Source organism: Cololabis saira, chromosome 15 (genome assembly GCF_033807715.1).
Source record: "Cololabis saira isolate AMF1-May2022 chromosome 15, fColSai1.1, whole genome shotgun sequence".
Classification (NCBI taxonomy): domain Eukaryota; kingdom Metazoa; phylum Chordata; class Actinopteri; order Beloniformes; family Belonidae; genus Cololabis; species Cololabis saira.
The window spans coordinates 11,258,104-11,273,698 of NC_084601.1; the positions used below are offsets into that span (position 1 = coordinate 11,258,104).

The following is a 15,595-nucleotide window of genomic DNA, read 5'->3' on the forward strand; positions in this document are numbered from 1 at the left end:
TGAACAATATAAAAACGAACGTTGAATTTTAATCAGGCGCGACGGACACCTAATATTTTGACGTCTGCGGGTCCTAGCGGGAGGAGCGACTACGTCATAGCAGTTTGGTCGACAGGTATGTAAACGTTTATTCATTTGTTTTATTAAAATGTCATTGAAATTAAATTACTATGTCGGTTTATTACATAGTATCCCAACTATCCTTCCTTACGTGTAGTTTAATGTTGTCAGATATCAGGCTCAGTCCCGGGGGAGGTCGTGTTTTGGAGGTAGCTCGACAGCTCTCAGGCTAACTTCTTTAATTATTACTGAAAACAACAAATACGTGCTGGAATAACCAGCTGTTTTCAGCTGGAAGGCTTTCGTTTAGGTTAATATGATCGTGCCAGCGCTGTGAGCTCAACACAGCCACATTAGATCAGCTGTAGCTCAACAATAATCGATCAGACCGAGTTCATGTATTAAAGTGTTTGTTTACCTCAGTATAGACGAGACACATGATTGTAATGTATTCCTCCCCCTGGTAAACTACATTCCTTCCGATATCAGTGAGTTATTGCTTGTGGCCTTTTAAATTGAACATTTGTAATACAAGTGCTAAAACTGTAGAACAAATGAACATATACTGTATATTATTCAGCCCTTCAGATGAGTTAAACACACACTCAGACAGCATTCCTCATCTTAACAGGATCATTAAAGTAGAAATATTTACAGAACTGTTTCAGAAAATTAGAATATTGTGATTTTTTGTAATGCAATTACAAAAACAAAAATGTCATACATTCTGGATTCATTATAATGAAATATTGCAAGCCTTTTATTATTTTAATATTGCTGATCATGGCTTACAGCTTAAGAAAACTCAAATATCCTATCTCAAAAATTAGAATATTCTGGGAATCTTAAACTGTAAGCCATAATCAGCAATATTAAAATAATAAAAGGCTTGCAATATTTCAGTTGATTTGTAATGAATCCAGAATGTATGACATTTTTGTTTTTTTAATTGCATTACAGAAAATAAAGAACTTTATCACAGTATTCTAAAATATTCTAATTTTCTGAGACAGTCCTGTATACAGTAAAAGTGTATCGGCTTCCGATACCAGTTCCGGATCGGATCAATCCCGCCTCATACAGAACTAATCCACACTAAGACTAAACAGTAACCTTAGACAAGATTTAACTTCTGTGTAATGAACCAAATTATTTTGTTTAGAGCTTTTAAGTTAATACCTGTTGATGCAGGGCCACAGCCTTTCAAATTAAATCGTTAAAAAATATCATCTCTATTTTTACAAAAATAACATTGGTGTAGATGGCATAATAGAATATGGTAAGGCCATATTTATAAAATATTACACCATATAGCGAATAAGATGAAATGCCAAAATAATTAATTTTGACAGATTTTTTTTTTCTGGTCAAATGTAATTAGTTAAAATAACCTTTAATTTTGCATGCTTGGTGTTTACAGCTGATCAAATCATGTTCCCCTTGTCAAAAAAAAAAAAAGCTACAGCACAAACTCTGGGTTGTTCTTACTATTTTACAACATCTGTGTGTGTGTGTGTTATTGTTGATGCATTTTAATCGAAAGCTGTCTGCATGAACACAGATTTTTACTTTTATAATACATTCATTAATATTAATGCCTCAAATCAAATTAATTCTACAAAAACATGTAAGCATGACCTTGTGTAGTGTGCTCTGCTAATGTAATGCTTTGTTTTTATCGTTGTTGCATACTTACATACAAGATTTTTTATAGTTTAGGATATTTAATTTTTCTGTTGCTGTGCTGTTCATTCAATCAACGGAAGTTGTTATTTGTTTTTGTTTATGTTTTTTCTGGTCACAGTTACGAGACAGAGTATACAAAATAGTTTTTCAGATCAGGCGCTGATACACTGGCATCATGTTCCATGGGATACCTGGCACAGGAGGAATAGGAGGGGGTAGGGTACATAATTATATAAATGTACACAATTGAAGTCATAATTTCAACATTAAATTCCAATGTCATTTTATAATTTTATCCCATTTTTTCCCCCCACAGCTCCAGCTAATAAACCTGAGTTGTATGAGGTAAATTTGACACTTAGACATTTAAATTATTATTATTATTATTATTATTATTATTATTATTATTATTATTATTATTATTATTATTATTATTATTATTATGTCAATCCAAACTTAAGTATGCCAAATAATATCATTTCAGGAGGTGAAACTGTACAAAAATGCAAGGGAACGAGAAAAGTAAGTATTTCCATTCACTTTTGTTGCATAAGCTCATTTTAAACTGAAGATTCGTGATATTTTCAGCATTGTGACATTTTTATTTATCCTGGTTTTCTTTGTTTGTTTTTTTTAAGATACGACAACATGGCAGAGTTGTTTGCTGTTGTCAAAACCCTGCAGGCTCTGGAGAAAGCTTACATCAAAGACTGCGTAACACCTAATGAGTGAGTTATCCTTCAACTAAAACGTCCCCTGTGAATGTTATTGTTTTATTAATATAGTGGAAATGTTTCTTTCAGGTACACTGCTTCCTGTTCTAGACTGTTGGTTCAGTATAAGGCTGCTTTCAAGCAGGTGCAGGGCTCTGATGTGGGCTCTATCGACGACTTCTGTAGGAAGTACAGAGTGAGTGTTTGTCTATATTGTTTCATGATTCAAGTTTCATGTTATAGGTTTAATATTTGTAATGTTCTTTGTGTTTTTTTGTCTCCCAGCTCGACTGCCCACTAGCAATGGAGAGAATTAAAGAAGATCGGCCAATCACCATTAAGGATGATAAGGGCAACCTTAATCGCTGCATTGCAGATATAGTTTCTGTATGTTGTCTACTATGTTGTCCCACTGTAACATAAAAACTGTCAATTTAGTCACTCACTCACCAAGCACATGATGCAGGCTAGAAGACAAAAGTTCTTCTTTTGATAGAATTATTTTTCAGTATTTTAGCAAGTACTTTCAATATTTCTACAAAGTGGCTGCAAGGATTTCACTTTTTTTACTCTGGAGAATCATTCTGAAGGAGTTATTATTTTGAACGTTTTTATTTTCTCTCATCCTCTCTGACCCTCAGCTCTTCATTACTGTGATGGACAAACTGAGACTGGAGATCAGAGCCATGGATGAGGTACATTTAAGAAGTTATTAAATGTTAGGAGGAATAAACCAATGCCTACACAGGCATTATCTGAAACGCTTATATAAATATAAAATGAAATATATTTTTTTTATTATTTCAGATCCAACCAGACCTGAGAGAGTTGATGGAAACCATGAACAGGATGAGCAATATGCCTCCAGATTCAGAAGCTAAGGACAAAGTCAATCTCTGGTTAGTTACCGGTTTGTGATGTTTTCATCATCATGAACTATGCCTGTTTACTTCAGGACGCTATGTTATTATATGTAAATTAACTTTTGTTGTATGTGAGGGCTGTTGTCATACCAAACTTTCCTAAAAACTGCTTATTTCTAAATTAAGAGATTTATCATGTAAACATACAACCTTTTCTCTGAAAAACATAATTAAATAGTGGAACTTTGTTTGTCCTTTACTGTGTAGAAAAGGTTTCCTATTTCAAAATCACAACAAAAACCTTTTAGTCTCAAGAAGATGTAATAAAGTGTATTAAAAAAAAGATTCATTATAATAATTGCCAGCGTTCATTATCCTTTTCCAATAGGTTGACCACCCTCAGCAGCATGTCGGCCTCTGATGAGCTGGATGATAGTCAGGTTCGGCAGATGCTGTTTGATCTGGAGTCAGCCTACAATGCCTTCAATCGCTTCCTCCACTCGTCTTAAAGCTTTGTCTGTGATATATCTATCGGTGCAGAAGCCTCACACTGGTTAAGAAAAGATAAAATGCAACTTTCTCCCGATTATTTCAGAAAAGAGTAGAGTTATATCTCCACGGGTTGTGTTTCTCATATACCCTCTGTTTGTTTTTTTGTTTTTTTCTCCCAGTCTCTTTAGATTAAGTTCCTGTTTGGTTTTTTAAATCACATTGTGTACAGTTACCATTCCACCACTTTGTGTGCTGCGCTCTATCTGGTACATCATGCAGCCTTGCTCTGTGGGCTCATCCAGTGCTTTCGGCTGCTCTTGTGGCTTTTTTTCTTTCTTTCTTTCATCTGAATATCCAAATGTGTGAGCAGTTATCTTGGCTCTTTATTCTGGCCTAGAGAGAACAGCTTATTCTTAACTTTCTACTATAATATAAAGATCTAATTTTATAGTTATGGTTGGAAGAGCACTGACATAGAAGCCTTTTAAAAGTCTGCATATGAAAAGAAGGTTGCAACAGCCAAAGTCTTTGTATTACTCCAACTGTATACCCTATGTTTCATCTACGGCTTCTTTCTATTTGCCATGTTTCATGTTCAATAAGTTTGACCTGCAGAAGTATATAATAAGTGTTTGTAAAAAGAGGAAAAACATTGCCATAGTCTACACCTCATCTGCCGTGGCTGTCAGTTTGCAGCTGAAATAATCATTTAGACTTGAAGGTGACCCTTCAGTTAATAATATTGAAAGAAAGGTAGAATGGATGGTTTATGTCAATTGCTCGTTTTCTCCTCCCTGTACTTTAACATGCCTAATCTATACTTCATTTAGAAGTGACGGTTTCACTACATTATAAATTAGAAAAATGTAGGTCCACAAACAGCTTCTTTTCTTTTCCACTAGCTAAATATGTTTCAACCTTCAAGAGCTTTTAGGAAGAGCATATTTATTGAAATTTATCTTTGTAAATAATAGTGTTGATTTATAAACAAAAGCATGTAACACCTTTTTAGAAATAAACTTAAAAAAAAAACGATCTGCAAGTTGCCCTTCTTTTTTGTGTGTGAGTGAAATCAGATATTTTAGGAGCTTTTAGAGGTGTATTAATGGGAGCTTTGGTTGTCTCTTTTTGAGATGGTATCATTTTCATGACTGCATTTTGACAAACCCATAATCTTAAGCAGAAACACTAACAACCAGGAGGGCCAATGCAAAACGGATTTGTAAGTGCTACTATTGTCCCTAGTTTGGAAGACTGGAGGTTGGCGTATTTAACCCATTGTCCATTTCCTTTTAGAATATGATGCTCAATTATTCAGAGTAAAAGTTGAAATATGCCATACGATGACTGGTGAACAAATGAGTTATTCCTTGTCTTGGACAAATAATGATTCAATAACCGCTGTGGGTAAATTATTTCATGTACGCCACTAACTTATCCAACCATAGAAAGTAAACACTAAGAAGGTGAATGTGGTTTTGTTTTTGTTCCCTTTTTTTTTGTAATTTCTTGTTGAATCATTGTACATTGTAGTTTAAGTTTAAGTTTTAAGTTTACTCTTATGCAAATAATTGTGGACAGTTGTAGTTTTCCTTTTTACCACACATTTTTGGGTTGTTTTGATTTCAAGCGTGGCATCTTTGCACATTGTTTTTCTACATCTCTGTGAAATTCAATATCCCACTTTGATTAGTTCTATTTCTCTGTGAATTTTTTACGTCTGAAAATTCTTTTTATTTTTTATTTTTTTTATTTTTTTTTGTGTGTATTGGGTGTTTTTTTTGTTTGTTTTTTTTTTACACCAATCTCTTTGTGGTCTTATTGTGTCACATGTTGCATCCATTTTTATTCAGTCTTCATGTGGCCAGTTTACACATGTTCTGCATCCCATTTAGTTTGTTTTTTTGCCACCTTTTCCTGTGGTACTGAAACGCTATATTTCTTAACTGTCAAAACAATAAAAAACAAAACAAAACAAAAAAACTTCAAATCTATTCCCAGTTTCCTCCATAGCGTCGTTTCCCTGACAACTGCTATATGTCCGGAAGAGTTTCCTTTAAGAACAAGGTAGTAGTTGTTGCCAGGACAACGAAACGACGACAAAACTCGACGGCTCTTCTTGCTTCATCAGACAGCTGTGGAGGAGAGCGGAATATCTCACAGAGTTTGCATGGTCAAAAAAAAAAAAAAAAAAGGTTTATTCATAAAGCAATCTAGGAAGGAAAACAAACCTACTCGTCGACAAACTCCGACTGAAGTAGGAAGAGCGACGACTGACCAGAAGACTGCAGGAAATACTCCACCCTTGGCGATAATAGGCGACCCGTCGCTGTTTATTATGGGACACCTGGGATGTTACACTTGACTCTAGTTCGTCCAGAACCTGCTTTTATTTGGGCCATGCGGATTAATATCACGAGAAGCCCGACATGATTTCCGCCTGAGCGGCAGTGAGCTGTTCTGCAAAATGAGCACGAAACATGAGACGGCAAAAGTTTCAGAAATGGAGCAACACATTACTGTCAAATATGAAATCAAGAAGAGAATTGGAAAAGGGGTGAGTCTTTTCCTTTTCCTCTTAATATAATATCAGTGGATGCAATGGAATTTGATGATAGGTATACTGTAATAACAAAACTCCTTGGTTGTGGGGGTATTTTTACTTTTTTTTTTTACTTTCACTTTTTTTTAACAAAACATTTAATGGCATAACCTTTGCGTAGATAATATTCACAACTTTTTAACTTTTTTAATTCCTCCTGTACTCATTCCTAAAGAAATTCCCGGCATTCTACAGACTTAAGCCTGAATTATGGTTCTGCGTTAAATCGACGCAGAGCCTACGCCGTAGGTTCTGTGTTGGTGTAACGCGGAACCATAAATCAGCCTTTAATAATGCCAGTGTTGTAAGCTGGAGCTTTATTCACTTTGGCAGGACAAACTCTTTCTTTGCAGTTCAGCTGATGTGTGACGACACATCTTTCCCCTTTCACTCTGTCCCTGTTGTCGTTGCCTTTCCATTGTTTGTCTACAGAGGTCCACTGTGTTTAAGATAACCAGCTGGTAAATGCCACAGGGCTCTGTCTTTCTTGGCTAAACTAGGTTTGGCTGTGACTCATGTCACTGTTCAAACTGTCAGGTGACTTACTGCGTAGTAGCTGTATATCAGGAAACAAACTAACTGAATTAAAAGGATGATGGTTTTATCACCACAAAAAGAGTGCATCATTTGTTTTTTTCTACAGTCTGGGCTTTTCTGATATAACAAGAACCAGTATGAGTGTGATGAGACTCAAATCTGATGGCCTCTCTACAATGGACGAAGCATCAGTTATTATGTCATCCGTAGGTTTTCTGAAAAGCCCTCTTGAAGCTTTTTTTCCCCCGAGGCAACCATTTAACTTCTAGGTTGAGGCTCATACGGAAGATAGATTTGTTGCAGTTCCTCATCAGTTCCTCTGTTCCTCCTAAAGTGAGCCAGACTCTCATGTTAAAATGTCCAACTTTAGAACAGATTTAAACTGTAAATGTGTCGTGCTCTTAAATTCCCTGATGGATTGTATTGAGTTTCTTCTGCATTCATGGGCTCTGTCCCACGGAAGTCAAATCCAGAGAAAGATGCTAACTCTGTGAATTGAACATAGCCAGGCTATTATTACAGTGATCAAACATGCATTTTAGATTTTCTGCTTTTAAATGGATACAAAGAAACAAATTCTAAGGACTCTGGGCTTAGAAAGATGATAGAATCATGGACAGGACCACTGGGCCCAGGGCCCAAGAGTAAGGGGACCCTCCTCTCTGTTTTATATAATTATTTGCCAAACCACCACAAAAGGGCCATAAATAATGACAAGACAGAGGGTTAACACGGCTATGTGTTGCTAAAGGTCTGTGGGTTATGGAGTCTGATGGCCCTGTTGTGGAAAAACCTATTAAATTCTCTTTAATATGTTCTTTCCCACAAGGTAAATATCTAGACTGAAACTGAATGTGTAAGTTACCAAGTATAAGACTTGAGACGAGTCAGATTTCATTAAGCAATTGCGTGCAATAGCGTGACAAAAACACATCAGGCATCACAATGCAGAATGACAATGAACAAAGAGAAGCATAATTATTTTAAGGCATAAATGATGATTCATCTTAACTATTCTGATAGACAAATCATTGTAACGTCAGTGCTAATCTTTTAGGAGCTAAGTCTGCACACTCTGTTCAGGCCAAGGCGAAAAAATGCTACTCACAGCAGTTTTGGTTTAATCCAAGTGGCCAAGGCAAAATTTTCTATCACAGGGTCAAAATCAGTTAATTACTGGTGTAAAATAATGTTACAGCACAAAACATAAGACAACATGCTGGAGTTTTTGGGGGACAGACAACTGATTTAGGTTATGCCTTTTTAATAGAAAACACCCCAAACAAATCCACAACAACAGGAATGAATCAAAATTGTTTTAGGGTGAACAAGTCTGATTCCCAAATGCAACTCTAACCCTTATTGTTTTTTTTTTTTTATAACCTTATTCACCTTCTACCTATATCTCTATAGGAATGCCTTACATTTTTGCATTACATTTTTACATGTTCACTTCTGAAGGTATAAGAAGTCACCTGGTGAAGTGTAACTTTGATTCCTCAGGCCTATGGCATTGTGTGGAAAGCTGTTGACAGACTGACTGGGGAGATCGTGGCAGTGAAAAAGATCTTTGATGCTTTCAGGAACCGCACAGATGCTCAGGTTTGTGTGTAAAACAAAGTAATATTTAACAGTAATATAATAGTTATAAACGGCCAAATAAATCAATGTTTCCCATAATTTTTGGCTTGTTTCTCCTGCTCTGTACCTTTAAATTGAAGCGGCACAACAGCAGTAAAACACATCTAGACAACACACAAACATTTTATGAATAAACAAAGTCATGTAACATTGCAGGTGATTTCGCTTTCATGTTAATGATTGTTTTTTAACCCTTTCATTTCACTTATGTCTCTTAGAATGGGATCCAGTGTTTTATAGTAACTCCACCGCTCTGTGTGAACTCCCTCCTTTGGCTTAAAAAGACAGACAGCAACATTTTAATAAGAACAGGAAGTAGTTTTTGCATATCCTAACTGTACGTGTTTTTTCTTTTTGCAGCGAACATTCAGAGAAATCATGTTCCTTCAGGTAATAATACTAAAAGGGCCAAATCTGCTTGGTGTATAACATGGTATAATAATAAAGTGATGATGCTGATCCACAGATAAAGAAAGTTGATTAAAGGTTGAAAAGAAGTAAAATGATCACTTATGTCTAGTGTGACGACAGTTCAGAATCAGAATATTACAAACATTTGGCACAAGATGTATGTCATAAACTTCACTTGAACCTTCAATTTTGTTATAGTTACTCTTCATCAGTGCTCTTAAGAATCCATTAGTGTCTAAATGTCAAAATGGTGTTGAGGTTTAGTGAACGTCTTCATGAGTTAACACTTTTTCTCTGATTCACTGTTTATCTGCTGACCTACTTTCATGTGTCCTCAGCTGCTTCACTCCCTTCAATCAGCTGTTCCCTTCCAGACTTTATAACAGCTATTATGTAACCTCTGCTGCAACGGCCCCTGTTACTTCCGCAACCTGGTCATACAGCCAGACAGTTATTGCAGGTCAAAGAGTAGAGGGACTGTGCGTTCTGTTTTTGTGTGTAGTTTCTCTCACCAAATCTCTTATTCCCTGTGCAGGAGTTTGGAGATCACCCCAACATTGTCAGACTTCTAAATGTCATCCGAGCACAAAATGATCGAGATATTTACCTTGTGTTTGAATATATGGGTGAGTGTTGTAATGCTCAGTATGGGTATCAGTTAAAAGTGCTTGGATAATTCAGTGTCCGTACAACACATCAACATGGGGGAGGCTATAGTAGGTCTATACAGTTTACCTTAGATTTGAAAATGTGCTTGTGCAAGTGTCTATGGAAGAGCCTCTGTTTGATTTGCCCAGCAGCAATGCCCGTTTACTGCAGAGTCCACAGATTTGTCTCCTCTGTGCAGTCTTATCCGTGACTGTACTGCAGCATCCCAGAACATGACTCCACTGCTTCTCTCAGCTTTTTTTATATGATACCAAATATCTTGCAGATTTTGAATTATTGTAGTTTTATGACAGGTGTGTTTAGTATCTCAACAGCAAAATAAGTTTGAAGAATGGTTTTGAGGATAGGTCCTCATTTACAAGGTGATTATTTTATTTAACTTCGCTGTAGCTATAACTGAAAAATGTTTCCATTGTGCTTTATTCTAGATACAGACTTGCATGCTGTGATAAAAAAAGGCTCATTGCTGAAGGACATCCACATCCGTTATGTTATGTACCAACTCTTCAAAGCCATCAAATACCTCCATTCAGGAAATGTTATTCACAGAGACCATAAGGTGAGGATTTTCAAATATCACACTATGCTCTATGTATGCTCATTTCTAATTCCTGCAAAAACTTAAATTGGTAGTTGTATATACAGTATTTGGTGGTCTGTTAACCTTTTGGCCACAGCATTTCCCTGTGTTGGGTTTAAAGGAAAATCTACTACATTACTTCTTATGTGACCACAGGAAATGTCCCTTTACCTTTCAGACAAGAATTTATACCAAATGTTTTCTTTTACTTAGCCTCTTTTACCATTTACTTCTAGTTTCATATATGTAGAGCCTATACCTGTAGCTCTGCGAGGGGCATCAAGCTTGTCTTTCAAGTTTGACGCAAGCATGTCCATGAAATTAAATGTCTAGAGTTATATTCTTTTTGGTTATGCCAAATCATTTATTTGCATATAGAGCCCAAACATATTTATCATACTCCACAAAACACTTATTATCATATCACGCTACAGTCGAAAACTGTTTGCCTTCTGCTCATTGCCCACACCTGGCCTCCATCACTGCCAGGTATAAATCAGATACCACGGCAATCATTTAGTATGACATGATGTCATAGCAAGGCCATCAGTTGCACAAAAATAAAGAAGGAAAATAAAATAAAACATGTATTTGGCTCTGACAATATGTTAACCATGCTCTTGTAACCTCAGTAAAAGTCAGGTTTTCATTGTATTTGTAAAAAATGCTCTCTTTCTTCCCCCCACAGCCCTCGAATGTGCTTCTGGACACTGACTGTGTTGTCAAATTGTGTGATTTCGGCTTGGCCAGATCCCTCAACCAGATCCAAGAGGACAGTGGGAATCCGGCACTGACAGAGTACGTGGCCACGCGGTGGTACCGGGCTCCTGAAATCCTGCTGGGATCCACAAGGTATCAGCTGTGATGAGCATCTGTTAACAGTATTTGAGAGGTTTCTTCTTTTTTTGTTTTTTAACAATAATAAAATAGTTTACATAACATTCCTGCTTACGGTATCTCAATTCAAATGATCAATATTTAGGATTTAGAGGGATCAAATAGCATAGATGGAATATAGTATTCATATTTAATGTACATGTTAAACTGTAGTTGTGCTTTAAATGCGTAGATTGAGGCTAGCCTCATATGAACACAGTTTTGTTTGACTATGTGACGGACACAATAGTTTGTCTTCAACACTGGAAAAGGTTGAGGTATTCGAGTGGTTGCAATCTATAACCTCACCACTAGATGTAACCAAATGCTACACGCATCCTTAAATGCTTCACAAGGGTTTTTAAAGTCATTTTACAGTTATGATACTTTTGAGTGTACTAGCCTGTAAAAAGAGTACACGTTGTCCATAGATACACTAAAGGTGTGGACATGTGGAGCCTGGGCTGTATCCTGGGAGAGATGCTGGTGGGAAAAGCCCTGTTCCCTGGAACATCTACTTTCAACCAGATAGAAAAAATCATGAGTGCCATACCTCATCCCAGCCCAGAAGGTAAGTAAAAATGTCAAGAATGCATTTCTTGAAACTTTAAGTTTGAATTGATCAAACGCTTATACATTTTCAGATATTCTTGCTATCAAGTCAGAATATGGATCTTCTGTCATTCAGAGAATGCTACTGAAGTAAGGCACAGTCTTTTACATATTTTTACCTTTTGCAATCTCTTCCGGATAGAGTATATTTTGATGAGGCATCTGCTTTTATGCATATTATGAACATATGTGTATAGAAATGTTGTCAACCAGTGGTGCACCTGCTGCACTTCCACTGAGTCACATTAAGTATATCAATATGAATACATACATACATAATTATGGCAGAAAGTGCAGGCATAGAAATGTCTAGATGCACTTACAGCATATTTTTTTTACAAAAAAAATAAAAACAAACTTCAGAGTAGTGATTCCTCCCTCTGTCAGGCAATAAAACCTTCTTTCTGGCATCTTATTCCTCTGACGTCTGCTTTATTCTTATTTCACTAGACCACAGGGGCATTTGGAGGAGCTTTTCCAGCCGACTGTGCCTCCGGATGCTCTGGACCTAATGAAGGGTTTGCTAGTTTTCAATCCAGAAAAGCGGTTGACTGCAGAACAAGCCCTTCAGCACCCATATGTAGCCAAGTAAGACTTTCATATTTAGTTTGTGGATAAGAAGCACCTTTACATTCTTCCTCACAGCGACATTATAGATGTAACATATTTTTGTGATTTTTGATGTCTTATTTGAATAGTTGAATATAATAGTTTCCTCTCTATACTTTTCTGTTTATGTTATTTGGGATACGAGAGATCAATATTTGTAGCTGCATGCCATTCTTATGTTTTCTTGTAACAATACTGTCTGATTATAAGGGAATTAGCAAATTACATTTTTTTTCCTCCCCCCTCATATCCTGTAGGTTCCATAATCCAGCCAAAGAGCCAGCTCTCAACTATGACGTAGTGCTTCCAGTGGATGATGATGTGCAATTATCTGTTGTTCAGTACCGCAACAAACTATATGAGGTACTGGAGACACACTCCGGTACCACTAATCCAGGAACACTGCATTTAGTGTTATTCAGTTGACTATATTACACAATAGTGAACACAAAAGTAAACTTGTCATTAATTATTGTGGAAGTTTATCTAATCAAAAAATTAAACCCATGCACTGTTTTCCACTTGCAGATGATGGTGGAGTGGAGAACTAATAACAGGATGCTGATGCTGCCGAAACCTAAAGCTTGTGTCAGTAGTCCGGGGGAACCCGATGTGAAGTGCGATAAAGAAGAGAAAAGTCCAGTGGCAGCAGACAGCCAAAGAGATGGCAGCCATGAAGGAAAACCACAACATGAACAGATTGACAAGACAAGCAATGTGCTTTTACATGCGGGTGTCACCAAGCCTGGAGCTGCAACTTCATCTCCCCTACCTGCTGTGGAGAAGACAAGCCCGTTAACTGGTCATGGATTAGGAAAAACCACATATAACCCCATCACACATATCCCAAGTAAGAGAATTAATCTCTGCACTTTTTTCTTATTGACACACTGTTTTGCTACTCAAATATTGGGTTGGTAGAATTAAGATGCATGCAAACATCTCTCATCAAACCTGAATATTGCCTCAGGCAAAAACTAAAACTCTCTTCTTGTCTGGTGTTGTATGTTTTTAATTCGTATTGTTGCTGCCTGGTGATCCTCATTATTCTCATCACCTTGCCACAGCCAGCACCAAGCTAGCTGGACAGATTAGTAATGGAAGTACTACAACATCACCAGCAGAGGGCGCAAACGCTGCTGTAGTAAGTAACCGTCCACTCACCATCCAGTTTTGCTTTATATTACAACGTGATGTAATCTTAGATTCTTTCATTTTGAACACCCTTTTATGTTTGTTCAGTTGTATTTCCCTCACTGTTTACTGTGAACCTTACTCTGACTCTTCTCCTTCTTCATTCCCCTCTCTCAACCAGTCCATGGGCCAGATTCTGCACCGTGGTCGCTCAGCTCCTGTATCCCACAACCGTTCTTTCTCCTCGACCCTAAACCAAACTCAGAACAATCCTTTAGTCCGCAAAGATGAGAAATCTTTGTCTACTGGGCTGTATGTCACAGCAGCATGCCTGGTCAGTCCATCACGCCTAAGGGCAATGAAATTATAGCATAGAATAAGGGATGCAAGTTGTTTAAAAAAATAATGATGTGTATATATTGACGCTCTAATAATATGTAATGTCTTGTTTATTTGTTTGTTTTTTCTGTGCATAACCAGCACTCAAGTCCCCAGGCTCGTGAGGCTCGCCCACCACCACGCTACAGCAAGAAAGTGTTTCAAAATAACTGCAATGTGGCAGCTGCTGGCGATCCTCGGGCCAAACTAGGTAGCTATTCCCAGGCCTACGGTACCATCAGCAAGACAGAACTGGACAGCCTGCTTCGCAGCCGCCCCTACAACCAGTAGCTGCTGTCGTATCCATGGTTATGTAGGAGGCTGATGTCATGTGTGTTTAGATACACAACTTAATCTGCTTTGGTCGTGTTGTGACATTATACAGGACAGTGGAAGTCTGGTAAACAGATATTTTGTAAAGATGAATAATTAGGTAAAATACCTCCTATGTAATGTTCAACTTTTACCCATGGAAACATGGTTTTAATTTCACTGCCTGATATGTGTGAAAGCACATTACATGTATCCAACTGTAACTTATAAACACGTCAATCTAACTAGTTTTTTTTTCCTCCCCAAAAGTTTAATACAACCAATTTCACACATAGTTAAGCTGCTAGCTGTGAAGAATAATAAAATGTTGTGAGGGCCCCAAATCCTCAGGGTCACTGAAGCTGCTGTTTTTGCTGAATTAGTCAAAAATATGTTTATAGTATTTAGATAGTGGGTTTGTTGGAAGATATGCACTATTGTTACGTAATGTTACAAACAGGAGATTTACAGGATACCACACCTTTTGCCTTATGTGCCACCTTAAATTTCTCATGTATTTCTCATGTTGATCCAAGACCAAAATTACCTAAGAGCTTTATGGTTTACTGTCACATTAACACCAATCCAGTGAATACTCCATAAAAGAACTGTAAAAATATGCAAATAAATGTTTTGATTAATTTATTATTGCAGTAGGGTGTGAGTGCATGAATGTATAAAGTGTATCGCGTAGCATCAAAGCAATATGTTATGATAAATCCTCTATAAATGTACAAATAAAGCAATGTTAAAGCCTCTAATACTTAAAGGTTGTTTTTTCCAGTTATGATGTTAATACTTATTCAACAGTTTACTATTGAATTTGGAGAAATACAGTCGCTGATGGCCCCAAGCCCAAGATGACAATAATCAAGCAATTAGGTGAGAGCCTGCCACTGAAAAGTACTTCAGTGATTAATATGTTTCAGCTGGGGACAAGTTATGCATTAGATTTTCATTCCTTAACCATGTTTAATGGTGGTAATGTCAACCAATGACAGGCCTTGAAGGTAATCGACTGCAGTTCTTGCCTCTCATCATACTCACCCTATATGACACAAAACTAAAGAAAGAAAAAGATGCTCAACTAAAAAAAAAAAAAAAAGAGTGAGAGAGGAAGGAAATTATATAATAACCACAGGTTAAGCTTCAGTACTCGTTTGTCTGTTTATTTATGTATTTTAATCATAACTTTAAGCTTAACAAAAAATATACATATAGAATAGGATGATTTGAATACCAAAATGCTCCTATTCTATATGTATATTTTTCCGAGTCGCAACTAAGCAGAAAAAAAGCTTTTCACATATGGTCCTCCTGACGTCACTGATAAGGAGCCATATGACTCCCAGTGACGTCTCTGACTTTGCCCTCAACACTTATCTAGATCTTTCTATGGAACCGTGTTGTTCGTGCAGAA

General features: G+C 36.9%; 2 protein-coding genes across 4 annotated transcripts; both read left to right on the forward strand.

Annotated features, from left to right (window-relative positions):
• Positions 1-63: 63 nt before the first annotated feature.
• vps28 (VPS28 subunit of ESCRT-I) lies at positions 64-5,748 on the forward strand. 2 transcript variants are annotated; one of them, XM_061742476.1, is made up of 10 exons: positions 64-115; positions 1,865-1,961; positions 2,063-2,091; positions 2,231-2,268; positions 2,385-2,474; positions 2,550-2,655; positions 2,745-2,846; positions 3,101-3,154; positions 3,267-3,358; positions 3,711-5,748. In XM_061742476.1, the coding sequence occupies exons 2-10, from the start codon at positions 1,922-1,924 to the stop codon at positions 3,829-3,831; spliced, it is 672 nt and encodes a 223-aa protein (XP_061598460.1). In that variant the 5' UTR covers positions 64-115; positions 1,865-1,921; the 3' UTR covers positions 3,832-5,748. The 2 variants fall into 2 exon arrangements, with proteins under 2 accessions (XP_061598460.1, XP_061598461.1); XM_061742477.1 differs by having other exon boundaries at positions 66-115; positions 1,890-1,961.
• Positions 5,749-5,869: 121 nt separating this feature from the next.
• mapk15 (mitogen-activated protein kinase 15) lies at positions 5,870-14,927 on the forward strand. 2 transcript variants are annotated; one of them, XM_061741838.1, is made up of 14 exons: positions 5,870-6,371; positions 8,415-8,555; positions 8,955-8,984; positions 9,541-9,631; positions 10,103-10,233; positions 10,943-11,106; positions 11,562-11,701; positions 11,775-11,832; positions 12,193-12,330; positions 12,609-12,714; positions 12,880-13,201; positions 13,419-13,495; positions 13,667-13,819; positions 13,966-14,927. In XM_061741838.1, the coding sequence occupies exons 3-14, from the start codon at positions 8,973-8,975 to the stop codon at positions 14,152-14,154; spliced, it is 1,581 nt and encodes a 526-aa protein (XP_061597822.1). In that variant the 5' UTR covers positions 5,870-6,371; positions 8,415-8,555; positions 8,955-8,972; the 3' UTR covers positions 14,155-14,927. The 2 variants fall into 2 exon arrangements, with proteins under 2 accessions (XP_061597822.1, XP_061597821.1); XM_061741837.1 differs by having other exon boundaries at positions 8,457-8,555.
• Positions 14,928-15,595: the final 668 nt, after the last annotated feature.